This window comes from Dendrobates tinctorius, unplaced genomic scaffold (assembly GCF_039654945.1).
Source record: "Dendrobates tinctorius isolate UK_male_01 unplaced genomic scaffold, ASM3965494v1 ptg000120l, whole genome shotgun sequence".
In the NCBI taxonomy this organism is placed as follows: Eukaryota; Metazoa; Chordata; class Amphibia; order Anura; family Dendrobatidae; genus Dendrobates; species Dendrobates tinctorius.
In genome coordinates, this window is record NW_027361788.1 from 15,105,236 (window position 1) to 15,124,965 (window position 19,730).

General features: G+C 43.1%; 1 protein-coding gene across 6 annotated transcripts in view; it reads right to left on the bottom strand.

The window, feature by feature from the left end:
- Positions 1–16,715, bottom strand: part of L1CAM (L1 cell adhesion molecule) — a 284,550-nt gene extending 267,835 nt beyond the window's left edge. For 2 of the 6 annotated variants that reach the window (XM_073590771.1, XM_073590769.1), the window contains exon 1: positions 16,539–16,715. In XM_073590771.1, coding sequence (XP_073446872.1) covers positions 16,539–16,686 — 148 coding nt within the window. In that variant the 5' untranslated portion in view covers positions 16,687–16,715. Of the gene's footprint in view, positions 1–16,468; positions 16,508–16,538 lie in introns of those variants that run through there. The other 4 variants (XM_073590772.1, XM_073590770.1, XM_073590774.1 and 1 more) reach the window with 3 other exon arrangements.
- Positions 16,716–19,730: the final 3,015 nt, after the last annotated feature.

Sequence of the window (19,730 nt, forward strand, 5' to 3'; positions counted from 1 at the left end):
CTGACATGTCTGACTTAGTAAATTCTCATATTCTTGGTGAACGAACAATTCTGGAACATCTATCCTTAGAACTCATTGTGCTTTTCCTCTGTTTCTGCTCCTAGAAATCTATGAATACATTGACAACTGGGTGTAACCTGCTGAGGGTGTGTCACGGCACACTATGATGCAGTCCAATCAGTGCTGACCATATCCAGTGCTGTAAGGACACACCTCTTTGACAACATGGTAACACCCATGAGGAACAGCACAATGTAGAATGATAACTTTAATATTAATTGAATTTGCCCCGAATTTCACAAAAATAAAATTCACATTCGCCAGAAATTCCAGAATACTTTTTTTGTGTTTTAATTCATGTGAATTCAACAAGGTAAACGCTATTTTTGATGGAGCTGGATTCAAAGGAAGTTCTAGGATGGGGTTAAAAAAAATAAAAAAATAATAATTCTCACCCAAACTTCACCTATCCTTTGTATGGTCACCCGTGCCACGTTTGGCTTCTTCCAACACCAGTCATGTTTGGTGTCCCCTGCACTGACTAAACCGCAACGTCATGATGTCACAGGACATTGTGACATGTATCACGCAACGTCATAATGTTGCCGTCTAACCAGCGCAGAAGGTGCCAACGCTGCTGAGCATCAGAAGGTGTCGGACATACGGTACATGGCAGGAAGATGCCAAAGATGGCCCAGTGTAGACCACACTGGTGACTAGACTAAAGAAGAAGGAGACCAGACCGGAGCAGAGCTGCCCGGCGAGACAGGTGAGGACCGGGTGGGTATAATTTTTTCACATTTTCTACATATGTTCATGTACATTGGATTCATGACTAATAAATTAAATGGAAATCAAATTTTTCGGGTAAATTTGAGCGAATCTGCCAAATTCAAATTTCAGCAGATTCGCTGTTCACTAGTGCCTAAAAATTTTTATTTAATGAAAAATACAAGTATAAACTAAAAGAAACAACTCTGGAGTTGTTCACAGGTTCACTTTACACACAAGCCGGAACCAAGTCATGCCCATGTTTGGCACGTGAAGACTTTGTCCTTTATTCGGAGGAGTTATTTGCACATATTATGGGTCCTGCGAGCAGGTAAATGATTACAAATTCTCCCAAGGCAACAGAACAGCCAACAAGAGAATTAGTCTCAATCCAGCAACTTCCATACTTACAGCTTCTCTATTTGAGGTCCTGTAGAGAAGCCACCTGCAACATTTAGGACTTCATCATTTCAGGTTGAACTGCTACCAGACAGCATGGTCTCATTAGTGGCTTTGGCCCAAAAAATCCACTTTCTTAAGAACAGATATTGATGGTCTGCCAACTTCTAGTTTCAGCCATACGAGGGTTCTCCGCCATAAGCTTTAATCACTCAGAACTAGAATTAAGGTAAATGAGGCTATGCTTTAATTCAGACATAGTTTTTATTTATTTTATTTTTTAACCAAGCATCTTGCCATATTCCCTTTGTCATATCATAGCTATCGTTGGGTTTTCTAATAGGGTTTCAAACAATGATGATATTTCTAATATCACATCCATGTAATACCTATGGTGCTAGGGGAGGCTGGAGATCTGAGTTCAGTCCATCCCCCATTTCTGTGGGTGATGTAGAATCAGAAAAGATTCTATGTTTCCAATTATAAGAAGGAAAGGGGAGATGTATGCCCCTTATCTTATATTGTAGCAGACCAGCAAAAAAATAATTCAAATACATTTTACATTTGAGGACCATTAAAGGTTTGTTCTAATCTTCCACCTACAGGAGCGGACCGCTCCCTTGTCTCCTGGCTTCCTACGTTGCGCTATGCTTCTGCTTAATTAAAAGATTGGCATGCTTGTGCTGCTGGTCCAAACTGGATGCACTCCAGGCCCTGAGCCTGGGCAGATCCAGGCATCTTCAGAGCAGCACTTACATAATCTATAGTAAAGATCTTGTAAGCATGCACTTCTTGCCTGGTTATCCATGTTTGGCATGAAAGTCTGCAGTCATTCTATGTAACTGCAGATTTGTGAATCCCCACGGCACACAAAGTGCAACATGTCAGGATTCTCTGGTGCTAGTGAAGGCATACTCCACATTCAACATAGACATGCACTTCCCCTAGTGGATTGAGGAAGGCTAGGCACGTCAAGTCAAAATGTGGCTGGATGTATGCGTGTTGCATACTTGCAGTCTCATGTCCATCCGGTCTCAAGACCGTCACCGGAGAATCCTGACAGTATGTATTGTGCGTGTTGTGAGGGTTCACAACTCTGTAGTCACATAGAGTGACTTCAGACTTTTGTGCCAAACATGGACAACCCCTTTAAGGTAGGGCCTTATAGGTGATACAGACGCCACCGCATTTTTAAAAATTAATTATTAATATGCACGCACTGTGTGGTCTCCTGATGTGTAGACAACTGCTATTGTAAATGGTGACGTCACAGATCCACTCTTGCTCATGTACAGGAATTTGTATTCAGAAGGCCGAAAGAGGGGACAGAGTAAATGAACTTCCGTTAGTCCTCCAGACCCATTCATCTTCTCTCGAACTCCTCACTGAGACCTCCTGCTGCTGAACATGAACACAGAGTCTCCTTTTTCAAGAGCCACCGCCCCATGGAAGGACTGAGCTGTGTAGTAATCACAGAATGTGTGCAGCCGGTGCTCCCCAGAGATCCAATGTAGACTACAAGTCATTCATTCCCTTCCCCGGACCCACCTTTGCTCCAGCTTTGATCAATCTCCAACCATCACGCTGGAAGGACTCAAGTCAGAAGCTTTATCTCAGTTACATTAAGTGCTGTGTATTGTAAATGATATCTCTGCAGTCTGTAACATGTGTAATACGGGTTCGGCAAAGATTGAGTTACCAATAAATGTGTCGTTCAGGATGTAATTAGGGAACCTGATGGACTCGCACCAGTAATGTGGTGTCAAGATGCCATGACATGACAAGGCTGTGGATTCAGTCATTTCCTATTTCTTAAATATATATGTACTATATTTGTTGTATTTGATATAGTTTTAGTTTTATTCTATACAGTATATGTCTTTTACATTATAGTGCCAACTTCCTACTGTAATTAGAGGATATTGCAATCATAGTCAATAATTTACTGTTACAAAGCTGAATGGTTTGGATTCTTTGTCACCCACCTGCATACATATACACTTCCCTGTAGTCTCCTTCTTCTCCTCTACCCATATATCTCAGTCATGCATTTGTTATTCCTCTTAGTCAGGTAAGCAAATCCCTGTAACTAGAAAATATTGCAACCATAGTCCATCCATTTTGGAGCCATAGAGCTGAGAATTTTGATCTTCCGATCACCTACAGTACCTGTCGACAAGTACAAATAGAAACTTCCATACTGTCTCCTAACACTTTTCCTCTCCCCATATCAGTCATTATTGTGTTTGTTAATCATGTTACTCTACAAAACATATCCCTGTAATGTGAGGACATTACAACCGCTTTGGATATATAGAGTTAAGTGTTTTGATTTTCTTGTCACTCACCTGCATACAAGTGTACATGGACCGGACGCTTCCTTGCTGTCTCCAAACACTTTTCCTTCCCCATATATGTCAATCTTGCGCTTGTCAACCATATCACTCTACAAAACATAGCTATTCCTGTCATTTAAGGATGTTGCAACCATGGTCATCCATTTTGGAGTTATAGAGTTGAGTGTTTTGGTTTCCCGGTCACCCACCTGCATACAAGTGTACATGGACGCTTCCTTGCTGTCTCCTAACACTTTTCCTTTCCCCTTATCAATCTTTCTTTTGTTTGTCAATCATGTTACTCTACAAAACATATTCCTGTAATATGAGGACGTTACAACTGTTTTGGATATATAGAGTTGAGTGTTTTGGTTTCCTGGTCACCCACCTGCATACAAGTGCACATGGACGCTTCCTCGCTGTCTCCTTACACTTCCTCTCTCCCCATATGAGTTATTCTTGTCTTTGTCAATGATGTTACTCTACAAAGAATATCTCAGTAACTAGAAGATGCTGCAACCATAGTCATCCATTCTGGACTTAGGTTTTGGTTTCCCGGCCTCCTACCTATATACAAGTAGATATGGCCACTTCCATATAATCTCCTCCCTCCTCTCCTTTCTATATCTGTCACTCATGTTACCTTAGAAAGCATGCCTCTGATATATCGGTGCCTACTAGAATAACCACACAAGGCACATGACAAGGCACATTTACCATGACAGCTGATTTTTCACCTGGCCATACGCATTAGGATAATATCAGACGAATTTACCTATTGTTGCAGGACTGGCAGGCCACATGATGTATATAGGGGGCTTCCCATCATTCCTCCCACCAAGCAAGAAGACAAACCCCACACATCCTCAGAAACACAATTTATAAAAGTCTTCGATATAAGGAGGTCTCATGTGTTGGTTTATAGGTAATACACCATGAAGAATATTTTGCCCTGACATATTGATAGATCTGCCCCATTGTATTTTAGTAGTGCACCCTTGGGCATATCAATACAAGAAATTATTAGAAATAGCTGAAAATACAGATTTTTTTGTTTGTTTCAGGGCAACACTGCTTCTTCATCAGAACAAAAACACAAGGATGTTATGACAAGGAATATAAATGTAAGTATTTAAGCCTGGAGTTGTTGGCTTTTGACTGATCATTCAACCATCTGGCACTTACGACGAAGCATACAATGTCTCTTAAAGCCTGAGTAAGCATGCCTGCCTGATATTGATTTCAAAATTATGGACTGTAGCATAGATGCAATATGTTCATGTCTTTGTTTCCTACAACAATTTTACATACGATCGACCTTCTTAGTTAAGAGTTCAGGCTCAATCATCTACCCACACGGTGATGTCACACCTGAAGTTCTACCCAAGATTCAAAAAGTTCTACACTTTCGGGCACAAAAGAAAACTATCACATGGTCTTCCAAGGATGTGTTTTAGATACATATCTTCTCGCAGGGATGGACTTGGAGAGAAATTAAGCCTTGGCATTTAAAAGCAAATAGGCCCATGTTATTCCATCACAACTGCACCCTGAGGATGCTGATTCTGTTAACAGAATAATTAAATGTGGTCCACAACTGGACCAGCCCACCTGACATTTGCTAGAATTGCCAGATGGCCAGTTCGTCCCTGACTTCTCCTAATATTTTTCCAGTGTTATCATCCATGTGAAGGTGTTGTACTTATGTAGACACATTTGAGGCAGATCAGAAAGGTTTGTGTAGACAGTGGAAGAAAGTTTGGGGGCTACTCAACTGAAGCAGCAATAGATCTTAGCGGGTTTTGGTATTTTGGGGTGTTCGGAACCATATTACTTTTGTTGCACTCTGATGGGTCATTTACATTGTGCTACTCTTTGCATTTTTGTTGCATTTAAATATCTTGAAGTATGTAGGAGATATGCCACATGGAAGGAGAACCCAACACTTGATGTTTTAGTTGATATTTTTTAGCCAATATTGTAGGCCACAGCCATAGTTCTCTGCACTCAGTTACAGGCAAATGAGAATAGGATTTAAAGAAGTTTTCCAAGACTAAATATTAGTATCCTATGCTAAATATATGCAATGAATGTGTGGCACCCCTGAGGGTTCGGTCGCCACAGAGGTACTGCACCTCTGAGGTGTAGTATCCCACTCCTCAGGTAAGATGGGGACACCTGACCAGACTCCAGCACCTGCACCCAGCACGGAAACCTTAGAACAGCAGAGCACCCTCTATGGCCCCTGCTTGGTTCATGAAGGGTGCTGGGAGGTGGGTGGAGCTTAGATTGCACTAAGAAGGGAAAGCTGACAGGAAGTTAAGTCAGTCCCCTAGAGGGGGAAGCGAAGAAAGGACGTAGATGTAGCAGCCTCCTGTGAGCTGGAGCTGCTGGCAAGGAAAGAGAAAGAAAGAAGGATCAGTTCTTCAGAAGAAAGATAGAAAAGTACGGAACTTGTGGAGGAGAGACTAGGGACCAGGGCTAGAGAAGAGCCCTTTCCTAAGTTTAATGCACCAAAGGCCGGGCGCCGGTATCCGAGGCTGTGTTTGATACTGAGGATCCTACAGCAGAAACCAGAGGAATAGAAGTTGAGACCACTTTATTCCCATCTAAGACTCAATGACACAGCAGCAACCTGTGTGAGCTGGGACATGATTGTAAGGAGTCCCCGAAGTAGGCTACAGCTGCCTGTCATGCAAGTGGAGTTCTGAGTAACAGCAAGAAAGACAAACTTGAGTGTAATTCATAACTACAAGTACTTAAGATTAGCGCTAGTAAGGAGACGTTCAGAAAAGGCACACGAAAGGGAGTGCTGGAAGGGTGTGCTCCATCTGCCTGGGAGGTGGCTGAGCCCCTCACCTGGAGGACACAGCACTGAAGCAGGCACCTGTCTATGCCAGAAACATGAGTAAAGCATTGGAAATGCATTCAGCTGTGTCATTGCCTTCTTCCTGCATCAACCCCTTCTGCACTGCTACATCTCTGTGCCTAAACACTACACCATCTACCTCAACATCGACTACTGCTGCCCTGGGACTACAGCTCTGCCTGTGGAGACCTATTACACCTCTGCTGCATTCCACCATCTGTCCCAGAGGATCTGCACTGCAGCGCTGGTCCCCTTCTGACCAGATACCACAGGTGGCGTCACAAACTTATCCATACATAAACTTTATTAAATCCACCTATTTTACATGATCACCCAGGGCCACGGACGGGGTCACTGCCACCACGACACATCCCTTTAAGACACCGGCCCGGTACTGAGTAAATGTGAACTCCCCACTTGCCCTGGGGGTGCTCCATATATTTAACCTGTGAAGTCTGACATAACAGAACGCCTGATGATAAGTAGAAAAAAGGGGCTATTACTCGACCACGTTTGGGTGATCAGTTTAGTCCTTTTCACCTGAATGGTTTTGAGCTGTCATATAAGGCACAGGAGCATAGGCCACATGCTTGCCAATGGAAAGCGGGATGTCCGAGAGGCTCCCAGAAAAAGAGGACCTTTAGGCTTCAAGAAGAGATGAGCACTGTTGAAACCTAAAGGAAGATAGCGCTTCCAGAAGGTTTATTGTGTGACACTGGGCTGATGGAGATGGAGCCCCATGGGGAAAATAATGGGGTATAGAGTAGCGGGGAGTGGAATGGGCATGACTTGAGAAAGGGGTTAAGAATTTGTGTGGTCAGAGACCTCCCAGATGCCCTGAAAGTTTGTTATCATTATGAATGGATGTGCTGCTGTTTCTGGAAAAACATTACTTCTATGATCTGATAACAGCCAGGGGTCAGGTCACTATGGATAAAACAAAATATCGGTGTCCTGTCCTTAGGATAGTCCAGCAGTATCCAGTCCTGGAAAATCCCTTTAAGGCTCTTTCAAGATGCATGATTTGACGGAGCAGATGAGTAAAGAGAACTTGTAGCTTAATTTTGGTTCATAACCAGATTTTGGATGTCATTTTCTAGAGCAGAATACACTATAGGGGGCATAGCTAAAAGGGATGTGGTCACACACCGGTCCTGGCGCTTGAGGGGGTGCAAAGACTCCTTTGTCTCATATGACTCATATGAAGACAGTTTGTACTAGAGCCTAAGTTATGACTCTGAGTCATAAGTGAAAGCAGTGACATGATCAGCGACAACACTTCAACTTTTCAAGGCATCGTATATAATTGCTGCTGCCGGGACGTGAGCCCTGAAACCTACAATGGCCATTTCACATGGTGCTTAGAATTAATCAACATTAGAACAGTGAAACAGTCTGAATGAAAAGACTATCCTAAGAAAAGCTATGCTTGCTTTCACACCAATTTTGGGAGTGTTTAGATGCTCAAATGTCCAAACATTCATTACTATTCAGTTTGTAACAAGGTCCTCCATATACCATGTACCATATATGCTTCTGATGTCTTCTTATGTGGCAAATGGGTCTTCAGTCCCCTTTAATGCCCCCATATGTGGGCCAAATCCCATCAATATTGACAGGCTCAGCTGACAGTCAAATGTGTATGGGGCTCCAGACTGTTCCCAGACAGATGCTGCAGGAAGAAATAAGGATCCGGCATGTCTGAATTTGTAGTTTTCTCGAGAAATGCGGAGTCTGGCAGTGGCTTTAATGTAGAGAACACAGGCGCGCTCGGCATATCAAGCCCTCCTGTATATGGGGGGCTCGGTGGGAGATAACTGGCGGGCGAACTATCAGCCAAACCATTATAGGGTGAAAGCTATGGCACCATAGCCCCGGTGTACCCCATTATAACTGCACCTATGCTTTCATTCCCATGATCCCTGATTGCACCGGTAGTCAAAATGTCACTGTCCACATAGGTATGGCATTTCCTAGGGATAGATTATCACACATAGTAAACCACAGCCAATGGATTATCTCTTTCCTGGCCAAGGAGAGACAGAATTGTGGCAAGGCACAGATCTGGCCAAGGTTACACAAGAACTTCTGCAGTACTCAAGGTTCCTAAGAGCACAGTGGCCTCCATAATCCTTAAATGGAAGAGTGTTATGAATGAGTCACCGGAGGAGGGAAAAACAAAAATATAAGCTAAGTCCAGAAAACCGGAGAGGTTGGTAGCTAGCGGATTGCAGACCCCTGATCCTATTCACAACAACTAACAGTAGCCGTGGAGCGTTCCTACGGTGGTCCTAGACGCCTCGTCACAGCCGGAGAACTAAATAAGCCTAAAGAAAGAAAGGGGAAATCTAAACTGCCCCAGAGCAGACCCCAAAGCAATAGACAGCCCCCAACATGTATTGACGGTGAAAACAGATGAAAACACAAACACAGACAGAAAGACAGGCAGAGCAAACGATGGGGCCCAACTTACTAGATAGGAAAGGACAGAAAAGATGCTGGCTTCAATCCGCAAAAACCCTACCAAAAATGTCCCAACACGTCTGATAGGAAAAACAGCCCTGAAGTCACTAGACTTCAAAATCCCTATATCAGAACTCCGATATATTCTGAAGACAGAGCAAAAGAGAATTAACCGATCAGGGACAAAAATAGAAATTCAGCAAAGCCCCAGCCGGGGCTGGCTGAACACAAAACTAAGCAAATCAGACAAAATCTCATGGAACAATAACAGAGCAAAAACTTAGCTTTAGAAGACAGGAACTGAACTGGAGGCCAGAGCTCATAGCAGAGAAATCACCAGCAACCCTACAGGGCGTCGGCTGCCTTATATCCACTCAGAGATTCCAGATGTCCAATCGCAATCCACCTGTTCAGGTGACAGGTCTCTCCCATCCAAATCAGTTTCACCACCTCCTTTCACCAGCAGAGGGAGTTCATCGGACATTAAAGGTGAACGAGAAATTGAGCTCATAACAGAAGAGGTTTGGGACCACCAGAAGTCTTCCTAGACCTGGCTGTCCAGCCAAACTGAGCAATCGTGGGAGAAGAGCCTTGGTGAGAGAGGTAAAGAAGAACACCAAGATCACTGTGGCTAAGCTCCACAGATGCAGTAGGTACATGGGAGAAAGTTCCACAAAGTCAACTATCACTGCAGCCCTCCACCAGTCGGGCCTGTATGGTAGAGTGGCCAGACGGAATCCTCTCCTCAGTGCAAGACATATAAAAGCCCACATATAGTATGATAAAAAACACATGAAGGACTCCCAGACTATGAGAAATAAGATTCTCTGGTCTGATGAGACGAAGATAGCACTTTTTGGTGATAATTCTAAGCGGTATGTGTGGATAAAACCAGGCACTTCTCATCACCTGCCCAATACAATCCCAACAGTGAAACATGGTGGTGGCAGCATCATGCTATGTGGGTGTTTTTCAGCTGCTTGGACAGGACGACTGGTTGCAATTGAAGGAAACATGAATGCGGCCAAGTACAGAGATATCCTGGATGAAAACCTCTTCCAAACTACTCTGGACCTCAGACTTGGCCAAAGATTCACCTTTCAACTAGGCAATGACCCTAAGCACACAGCTAAAATAACAAAGGAGTGGCTTCAGAACAACTCTGTGACTATTCTTGACTGGCCCAGCCAGAGGCCTGACCTAAACCCAATTGAGCATCTCTGGAGAAACCTGAAAATGGCTGTCCACCAACGTTCACCATCCAATCCGACGGAACTGGAGAGGATCTGCAAGGAAAAATGGCACAGGATCCCCAAGTCCAGGTGTGAAAAACTTGTTGCATCATTCCCAAGAAGACTCAAGACTGTACTAGCGCAAAAGGGTACTTCTACTCAATACAGAGCAAAGGTTCTGAATACTTATGACCATGTCATATTTCAGTTTTTCCTTTTTAATAAACTTGCAAAAATTTCTACATTTCTGTTTTTTTCAGTCAAGATGGGGTGGAGAGTGTACATTAATGAGAAATAAATTAACTTTTTTGAATTTATCAAATGGCTGCAATGAAACAAAGAGTAAAAAAATTTAATGGGGTCTAAATACTTTCCGTACCCACTGTACTACTAATATGTCATGACTAGTGATGAGCGAAAGTGCTTGCTATTGCCGTTTTCCTAGGATGCTCGGCTTTGACATGCTTGAGTCCCCACCGCAGGTGCTTCGCGGCTGTTAGACAGCCAATAAGCGGGGATGGCAGGCTATCCCCGCATGTTTATTGGCTTTCTAACAGCCGCTAAACATGCAGGGCGGGGACTCGAACATGTCACTTGAGCACCCGTGATACTCGGTGTGTACCCAAGCAACCGATGCAAACTGGAATAGCGAGCACTCGGTCATCACTAGCCGTGATACGCTGCTAAATGATACCATATGTTAAACCTCTAAAGCTCTAGGCTATGCTCATATGTTCAGTACTTATTTCTTTTATTTAATCCATTTTGGCATGACAAAAACAGTCCCATCCAAGACATCCAAAAATGTCCTAAAATCTTTTCTGTCTGATTACAATTTAGGTCTGGTCAAATGCACGGAAAGAGCTGCTGGATCAGTTTTTTTTTACACTGAAGTCTATGAGAAAAGGATGGTAACGGATAATCATCCATTTGTGCCCAGAACACTAGAGGGGCTCAGAGATACCGCTTAAAAAACCTGGAACAAAAAGGAGTGCGGAACGGAAACCAAAAGCTGTATTCGTCTTTCATCTATTTTTTTTTTGCAAATAGAAATGTGAACAGAGCTTTGCTTCTCACAGCAGAAACACCGAGATAATTTGTGTGGACTTCATTAATTTAATAAAATCATTGGCATCAGCATCCGGCTCATCTTCTGGGTAGCATCATGCAGATAGCGAGAGCGGCCAGATTACAGAGCAAGTCTTTGTATTGGCAGCAATCTTACATGATCTCTCTCCACCCATTTCCCAATTCCCAGTCCCAGTAATCAGGTTTCTCATCTCCTTGGTAACAAAACATCAAGACTCGCTCATTATACAGAACGTCCCTGACTGGAAGACATTTCGAGGCAATGGAAGGATGCTCCAGCGCAGAGATCTGACCATACACAGAAGATACGTAGACATACCAACCCTCATCCATCCATTTGGGATACGTTATGGAAATGTGGCGCCCCTGAGACTTCAGTGGCCACAGAGGTACTGCACCTTCTCCTAAGGTGTAGTGCCCCAATATCCAGGTAGGGTGGGAACTCCTGACCACGCTCCACACCTGCATTCCACACACAGGATAGTTCAGTGGGGCCACCTAACAGCTACAGGCTGGGGGTTAGCAGAGCACCCCTCGTGGAACCCTACTTCGTAACACGAGATGTGCTGGGAGGCGGGTGGAGTGCGATGATACAAAAGAGAGGGAAAGTGTAGGATTGGAGGTCAGTCTGACAGGTCAGTCAGTCTGGGGTGAGTCCCAGAGAAGGAAGTCAGACGAGGGTCTGAGAGAGAGAGCAGACTGACAGCAGGTCAGCCTGAGAGGAGCTCAAGGCGGAGGAAGGCAGTCAGTCAGGAGAGGCTGAGGACTGGTCTTAGTGGAACGAGCTCCTCGGGGAAGGAAGAGAAGGAGAAAGAGATGTAGACTGAAGACTACAGATTCCATAAGAGAGAGATAGAACAGATCGGAACGAAGGAGAATAGAAGGACGGTGGGAAGCTGGGTGAAGAAAGATAGAGAACCCTTCCAGTCCAGAAAGCGCAAAGGCTGGGGCCCGGTCCCCGAGGTTGATTGGATCTTTATGTCCGGCAACAGACACCGGAGGAGTAGTGAGCAGCTAACGCCTTGCTCCCACCATAGACTTGGGACACAACAGCAACCAATTTGCGAGCCAGGACCCTGAGAGGAGTCCCCGATAGAGGCTACAGCTGTCTGTCATACAAGTAGAGACTAGGAACACCTAGAGAGAGGCATTCCAGGGTAACTAAGTACTGGAGTGCTTTGCACCTAAAGGCGCATTGGAGGAGTCGTTCAGTCAGGTACATGTTGGCGGAGTGTGGAAGGGAGAATCCTATCCTGCCTGGAGTTTGGCTGGAGCCCTGACCTGGAGAACAAAGTACGGAGGCAGGCAGTTGTGTGAACTGCAAACAGTGAGTAAAGCTTTGGAACCGCATACTCTGGTGTCCTCCGGTTATTCCCGCACCGTTACACCTGGGTACCAGCATCCATACCATACTGCGCCTCTCCTCATCCATTGCGCCTACACTGCCCTGGGACTACAGCTCCACCTGTGGGGAGCTACACCATCTCTGCTGCACCACACCATCAGTCCCAGCGGATCTGCATGCAGCGTTGGCCTAACACCATACTTGCCAAATACCACGGGTGGCGTCACAAACTATTCTAATAAACTCTAACACCTTTAACATCACCGCCATTGACATTGGGCGCCCAGGGCCACGGACCGGGTCGCAGATGCCGTGAAGCTTTCCCTCCCCCTCTGACACCGGCCCTGTACCGAGTACCCCGCTGCCCTGGGCGAGCGCGGGGGCGACCCAGAAACATCTTGGGTCCCAAAATAAGTGTGTGTAACTTAAGCCCAACCATGAGCTGTAACAAGTCAACCTTCAACAACATCAGACCAAATATGTAGATAAATGAGCTTTTTTTGAAAGGAACCTGTCACCTTATAAAGTCCATTCTGAATACTGCATGTTATAAAGCAGGAGGAGACGAGAAGATTGATAAATAGTTTCATGGAAAATATAACTGTATTTTCATGCTCTAAACCTCTGCTCTTTTTGCACTTAGGAGTCCAGTGGGAGGTTAGGAACGCCCCCAGACTCCTCAGACCAGATTTTAGATCAGTCAATTTACACGTTGTGCTGAAACTTTTCTCACAAAACTATATATAAATCTGCTTAGTTCATTCTGTTCTATACAATGCTCAACGATGAACGGACCACATTGTCATGTTCCCTTTAAGGGTAAATCCTATTGATAAATAATTATCAGCATCCATGTAAAAATAGACTAAAGCACGTATTTGGCTCAAGCAACAGTTATCATGTCTCTCTCCCACCCACCCCCAGCTGCAGCCTGACACCCAGATTCTCAAGCAAAATGTACAATCTGTGCCCTCATGTGGTTAAAGAAGAAAAGTCTCATCAGGATGGAAAGTGATATCTGAGGTTGTACCCAGAGAATGATACAGTTATTGATCATAAACCTTGGAGAAATGGAAAGCAGCAATCCATAATGAGTAGAAGACATCCTTCCTGAGGGACGCTCACTGACAATGAGATCACTATGCAAAGATGGACACCGACAACTCTCTGCCCACTTACTATTTTCCCTAATTTCCCTGTTAATATGTCCCATTGTAGTTTTCATGATTTCACCTTTATGGAAAGGAAAGATAAGGGGATGTCTGGTAGATAGATAATAGATAGACAGACAGACAGACAGATAGATAGATAGATAGATAGATAGATAGATAGATAGATAATAGATAGATAGATGATAGATTATAGATAGATAGATAGATAGATAATAGATGATAGATAGATTATAGATAATAGATTATAGATAGATGGATAATAGATAAATAAATAGATAGATGATAAATAATAGACAGATAAATAATAGATAGATAATAAATAGATAATAGATTGATAGATAGATAGATAATAGATTGATAGAGATGAGATAGATAAAAATATAGAAAGATGGATGGAGATGAGATAGATAGATAGATAGATAATATATAGATGGATAATAGATAAATAAATAGATACTGTAGATAGACAATAGACAGATAGATAATAGATAGATAGATAGATAGATATGTAGATAATAGATAGATGATAGGTAGATAATAGATAGATGGATAGATAATAGATAGATAGAAATGGGATAGATAGATAGATAGATGATAAATAGATGATAGATAGATAGATAGATAGATAGATAGATAGATAATAGCTAGATAGAGATGGGATAGATAAATAGATAGATAGATTATAGATAGATGAGAGACAGATAGATTGATAGATAATAGCTAGATAGAGATGGGATAGATAGATAATAGATAGATAGATGATAGATAGATAGATAGATAGATATGGGATAGATAGATAGATAGATATGGGATAGATAGATAGATAGATAGATAGATAGATAGATATGAGATAGATTGATAAATAATAGATAGAAGATAGATGATAGATAGTTAGATAGATAGATTGATAGATAATAGCTAGAGATGGGATAGATAGATAGATAGATAGATAGATAGATAGATAGATAGATATGGGATAGATAGATAGATAGATAGATAGATATGGGATAGATAGATAGATGGATAAATAATAGATAGAAGATAGATGATAGACAGATAGATAGATAATAGATGGATAGATAGATAGATAATAGATAGAGCTTGCTTCCATCTTGAAAGCTACAATCTTTAATACACATTTCCTATCTCAAAAGTGACAGCCAAATATAGCACCAAAAAAAGTGAAGGATTTTCTGGAATTTTAAAAAATGGCCTGAGAGCAGGAAATATGTAAGAATGATAAAATAACCACCGCCTATGTAATCTCCTGCCACTCCCATGGTTCCTAGCAGCCTTGTAATGACATCCTGTCCATCATGAATGTGAATGCTGCAGCCGATCACTGGCCACAGCGGTCATGTGCGGTACACGCATGCATCCCCACTGATGCCTGTGATTGGCTGCAGTAGTCACGTACATGATGGACAGGATGTCACCACCTCATGCCCTGCCAGGGGGGGACATATCATTGGTGCAACGTGTGCAGCCACACAGGGGCCCATTTCTACCTCCAAAGCAGGTGCAATTTAGCATTTTGAGGAGCTCTTGGGCTGCAAAGGACCCACATATTGTTCTTGCACAGGAGCCCTTTTCTGTCTGTGTCCACCAGTGCGCCCTGCGGTAATTAAATTGTGGCTTTTGCTTGTTACTTTGCTTCCATGTTTTTACCGTGACACATTTCTTACTCCTGTTTTCAGAACCAAAAACTTTTCACTTTCTGGCTTACAGACGAGGAAAGTTGCTGTGGAAAATCAGATCTATCCACTAGTAGAAGAGCTGGTGGTCACATGGTGACCACCAACCTTACCTGGTCAAGTAACGGACAGTGAAGGCAACTGCCCAGCACCGCTCCCTTCTATATGGCAAGTTCCTCCCTGTGTCCAGTTTCCAGTAACAATGCGTAACCTTGAGAATACCTCCACACAGTCAATCCTGTCTCACCGGGAGTGGCCAGCCACCCCCAAACAACTCAATAAGCCCCCTATAGAACGCCTAAAACATGAGGCTGCAAGAATCGATATGGAGCCTCGTCACGTAGGATTCCTATTGGTTCCTGTGCTTCGTAAGAAATGATGGGGTTAATTGGATGATTGAGAAGAGCCATCCTGTACAGATTTATGAATGGGGTCCACTGTTATCTTTCACATCCCACTGGAGAAAACTTAATCCCATCCCCCAACTCGGTAAGCATCTGCTGACGTCATATATCAGTCCCTTCACCATTTTTGTACAATCTGACTTTTTTCCTTTTTTAAATCAGTATATATATATATATGTTGTATAGATTGAAATTGAAATGATACAATGACATTCTATAAAGTATTCAATGCGGTATTATGTAACTAAATACATAAATAAATAAAAGATAAATAAAAAAATCTCAGGTTGTATAAAAATGGTCGAAGAGGCCAAAATGATGAGAATCTGCAGGAATAATTTTTATCCATTGGCCTCCATATAATACATATGCGAAATACTACGACATACATTGTCATCACCCATACACGCCCATATAGATACACCCATGGATAGGTAGGGATTCGGTAATATGAAGTGGCGCCTCTGCACGTTGCAATCATCTATACGGATACACATGCCTTATAGGATCATATACCATTTTTCGGATTTTGCACACACTATACCGGTACATTGTAGCAGAGCGAGTGCAACCCTAAGGGAGAAACGTATTGTATCTCATCGCTTGCAACCATAATGAAAAGACGTTGAAGGAAGCGAACAATGCAATAGCATGCAAATGAGAGCAAGCAGGTTCATTCGCTGACACGTCTCACCCGCTGCGATCCCATACACCGCATCAAATGGCGTACGGATGTGGGTGCCACTCAGTGCATCACAGCCTACCTGGTAGGAGAAGGAACAAAAGGGATGTCAGCGGCGTGTGCCTCCCCTCCTCGTTCTGGGTGTGCTTGCCTTTCGAATAGAGGCGAGGGGAGCAGCAGGATTGCAGCTGTGGATTTGAGAGGAGCAGAGAGCTACACAGTGATATCATCCACCGAGCCTGGACGCTCTGCTCCTCCTCTCTCTGATGCTGCAGGGTACAGACTGGGAATCTCACAGTACAAATCACTCACATCCTAAAAAAAAAAAACATCTGGCAGATCATCCACCATCCTATATACCTGCTGCCTAGATGGTCAGCGTATGTGAGAGCGGGGAAGCGTAGAAGGTTGGGTAATGGTCCAAGCTTCGATACATTTGGCTAATGACTCTATTCATTATTTAGTGGTTGTGCTGATATCACAAGCTCCACTCTGATGGTTCGGCGATACAACAAAAAAAAGAAAATGTATATCTGATTATGTGCATAATTTATGGCCCAGGTAATGCTTCGCTCATAACCGTCGATCACTGCTCATCAAAACCATAATATTTCCTTCTTGGAATGGAGACAGGCAGATAAGCATCTAAGTAAGGCCAGGGCGGCTCAAAAGGTCCCGTTGGTCCATATGAGAAGTTCAAAACTATTAAAGACCCGTGATGATTGGGGACCCCAGTGGAGATTTTGTGTTGGGGCCATTGAGGTTCAAGTTACCCCACAAGTGGCCGGAAAGAAATATGTAGTGGTCAAGAGATGGACTTCCAATGAAGACACATTGCTAAACCTTAATATCTTGTTAGAAGGTAGAAATATAAGTATGTAAATGTGCTCTCCTTTGCTTGCTCTTTGGGGACACCTTTGGAGGTAACCACCACCCTATAAGTCGTGTAGCAAGTGTTACCAAACAGTTGGACATTCACCATTTCCTGGCCTCTTAAGTCTACCTATGAATACTGGCATTGTCCACAAAGGGAACAGTGGACCCTAAGTGACTTTTGCGTAGGCTTTCTTTTGGCAGGGCAAACATTCAGTTTATACTGTAGCTATCTATCCTGTACATGCTCTGCTAGTCCCAATCTGCTACTGGCGGTGACATATTTCTAAAATACGTCATCATTAAATTAGTCTAAGTTTGACCTCAGGGACTCCCCCCCCCCGTGATCATATAAACAAAGGAGCTGATGCACTTCCGAAATTTACATTCTTGAGGCTGAGAGGGGAGCAATACAATCAGTTGGTGTCCCAGCAGTCAGGCCTCCACTAATGAGAAAGTTACACCATATCCAAGTCATACAGTATGCTGCAAGTTGCTATGAATATCACAGCCAGTATAAAAGCAGCGGCAGGGAATGCAGCAGCTTTATTGTGATGAATCTGGATGCTGTGAGGACGTCACAGCTCACAGTATAGCCATAGTGATAGAGAAGGAATGAACAATCTGTACAATTATGGTTACCGTTACCATCTGTTGATCCATCGCCTAAAGATGACAAATTTGCAATAGTGATGAATGCAGAAATTATGTAACCATTGAATATTAAGGACCAAAAGTGAGGATAATTTTATTTTTAAAACTTTTTTTACTTTCATAAAAGTGTTCTTTGCATCTTTTCTTCATGGCATATCGGGTTTGATTTACTATTTTTACACAAAATAAATAGTTGAGTTATTGAACTTTTAGCACGTGTAAATAGTACATTCCTTTACACATATAAAAAACCCTAATAAATAAAAGTGAGCAAATCTTTTGAAATCCAATTTTGACACTTTTGCTGAATTTTTCCAGGAATTTTGCTTCACAGGGAACTATTCACCTTGAACTGATATTACTCCAAAACCACAATTGTACTGAAAATATTTGTGTAACACTCTGCGGTCTCCTACGACTTTATCTAATCTATTTCAAGCTCTTTAACGCAAACACAGCCTTAGTAATAATCTTCAAGTGACATCAACATATATGGCTATAGGTAAATAGATAGCAGCTGTTCTTCATTGCTGTCCTGTCACACTCGCTATCAATAATGTTTATTTTTTCTCTTCCTATATTGCAAAGCTGTGACGTCAGCTTACCATCCAGATTCACCACAAAGTGGCTGCTGCATTCCCTGCCTTGGATTTTATACTGACTATGATTGTATGATTTGCTGTACTACATCATGTGATGTGATAATGGCAATGTGTTATGGGGAGTGGACAAGATCATGTAATCCTTTGTGTTATGAATGGGTCACCGAGGAGGATGGCAGGAAGAGGCTAAGCTACTAGAAGACCAGAGAGGTTGGTAACTAAGCGGATTGCAGACCACTAATTTTATCCACACAACTAGCAGTAGCCGTGGAGCATTCCTACGATGCCCTAGATGCTTCATCACATCCGGAGAACTAACTAAGCCTAAAGACAGAAAGGTGAAATCTAAACTGCCCCGGAGCAGAACCCCAAAGGAATAGACAGCCCCCAAACATATATTGTCAGTGAGACAAGATGAGACACAAACACAGGCAGGGAACAGACTGAGCAAACGGTGGGGCCCAAGCTGTCTAGACAGGACAGGACAGAAAAGATACTGTCTGCAATCACGCACAAAACCCTGAAAAAGTCCAACACTTCTGATATACAAAAAACCTGAGGTCACACGACCTCACCCCCGCTAGATCAGCACTCCGGTATAAACTGGAAGCAAAGCAAAAAGATACTAACATAACAGGGGTCACATATGAAGCAGGACCCAGCGCTGCCCCCAGCAGGGAGCACGCTGAACCCTAGCAACAAAGCAGAAAGCAAAAAAAAGGGACAACCAGAGTAGATGCAAAGGATTAGCAAAAGAAACACTTAGCTGAACCATGCAGATCAGGCAGGGGAGAAAAGGACTCCAAATGCACATGGAGGAAATCACCAGCAACCTCCAAGAGCAGCCAGCTCAATTATATGATCCCAGCCAATAATCCCAGGTTCCCAATTATTGTCGTCAGGTGGAGAACTTCTATCCACCTGGCCAGCTCCACTACTCTCAGTAACCACCAGAGGGAGCAGAGGGAGCTTCGGCTCAGAACTTCGAGCAAGGGAATTCACAACACCTTTGCTAGCTTATGGAATGTTCTACGAATTCCTAAAAATTCGACACCAATTCAAATTTTTAACTAATCAATTCCCTCATATGTTCTAATTAGAATTTAAGTTAGCCATCTTAGTTAAAGATGTATGTCATGCATGCA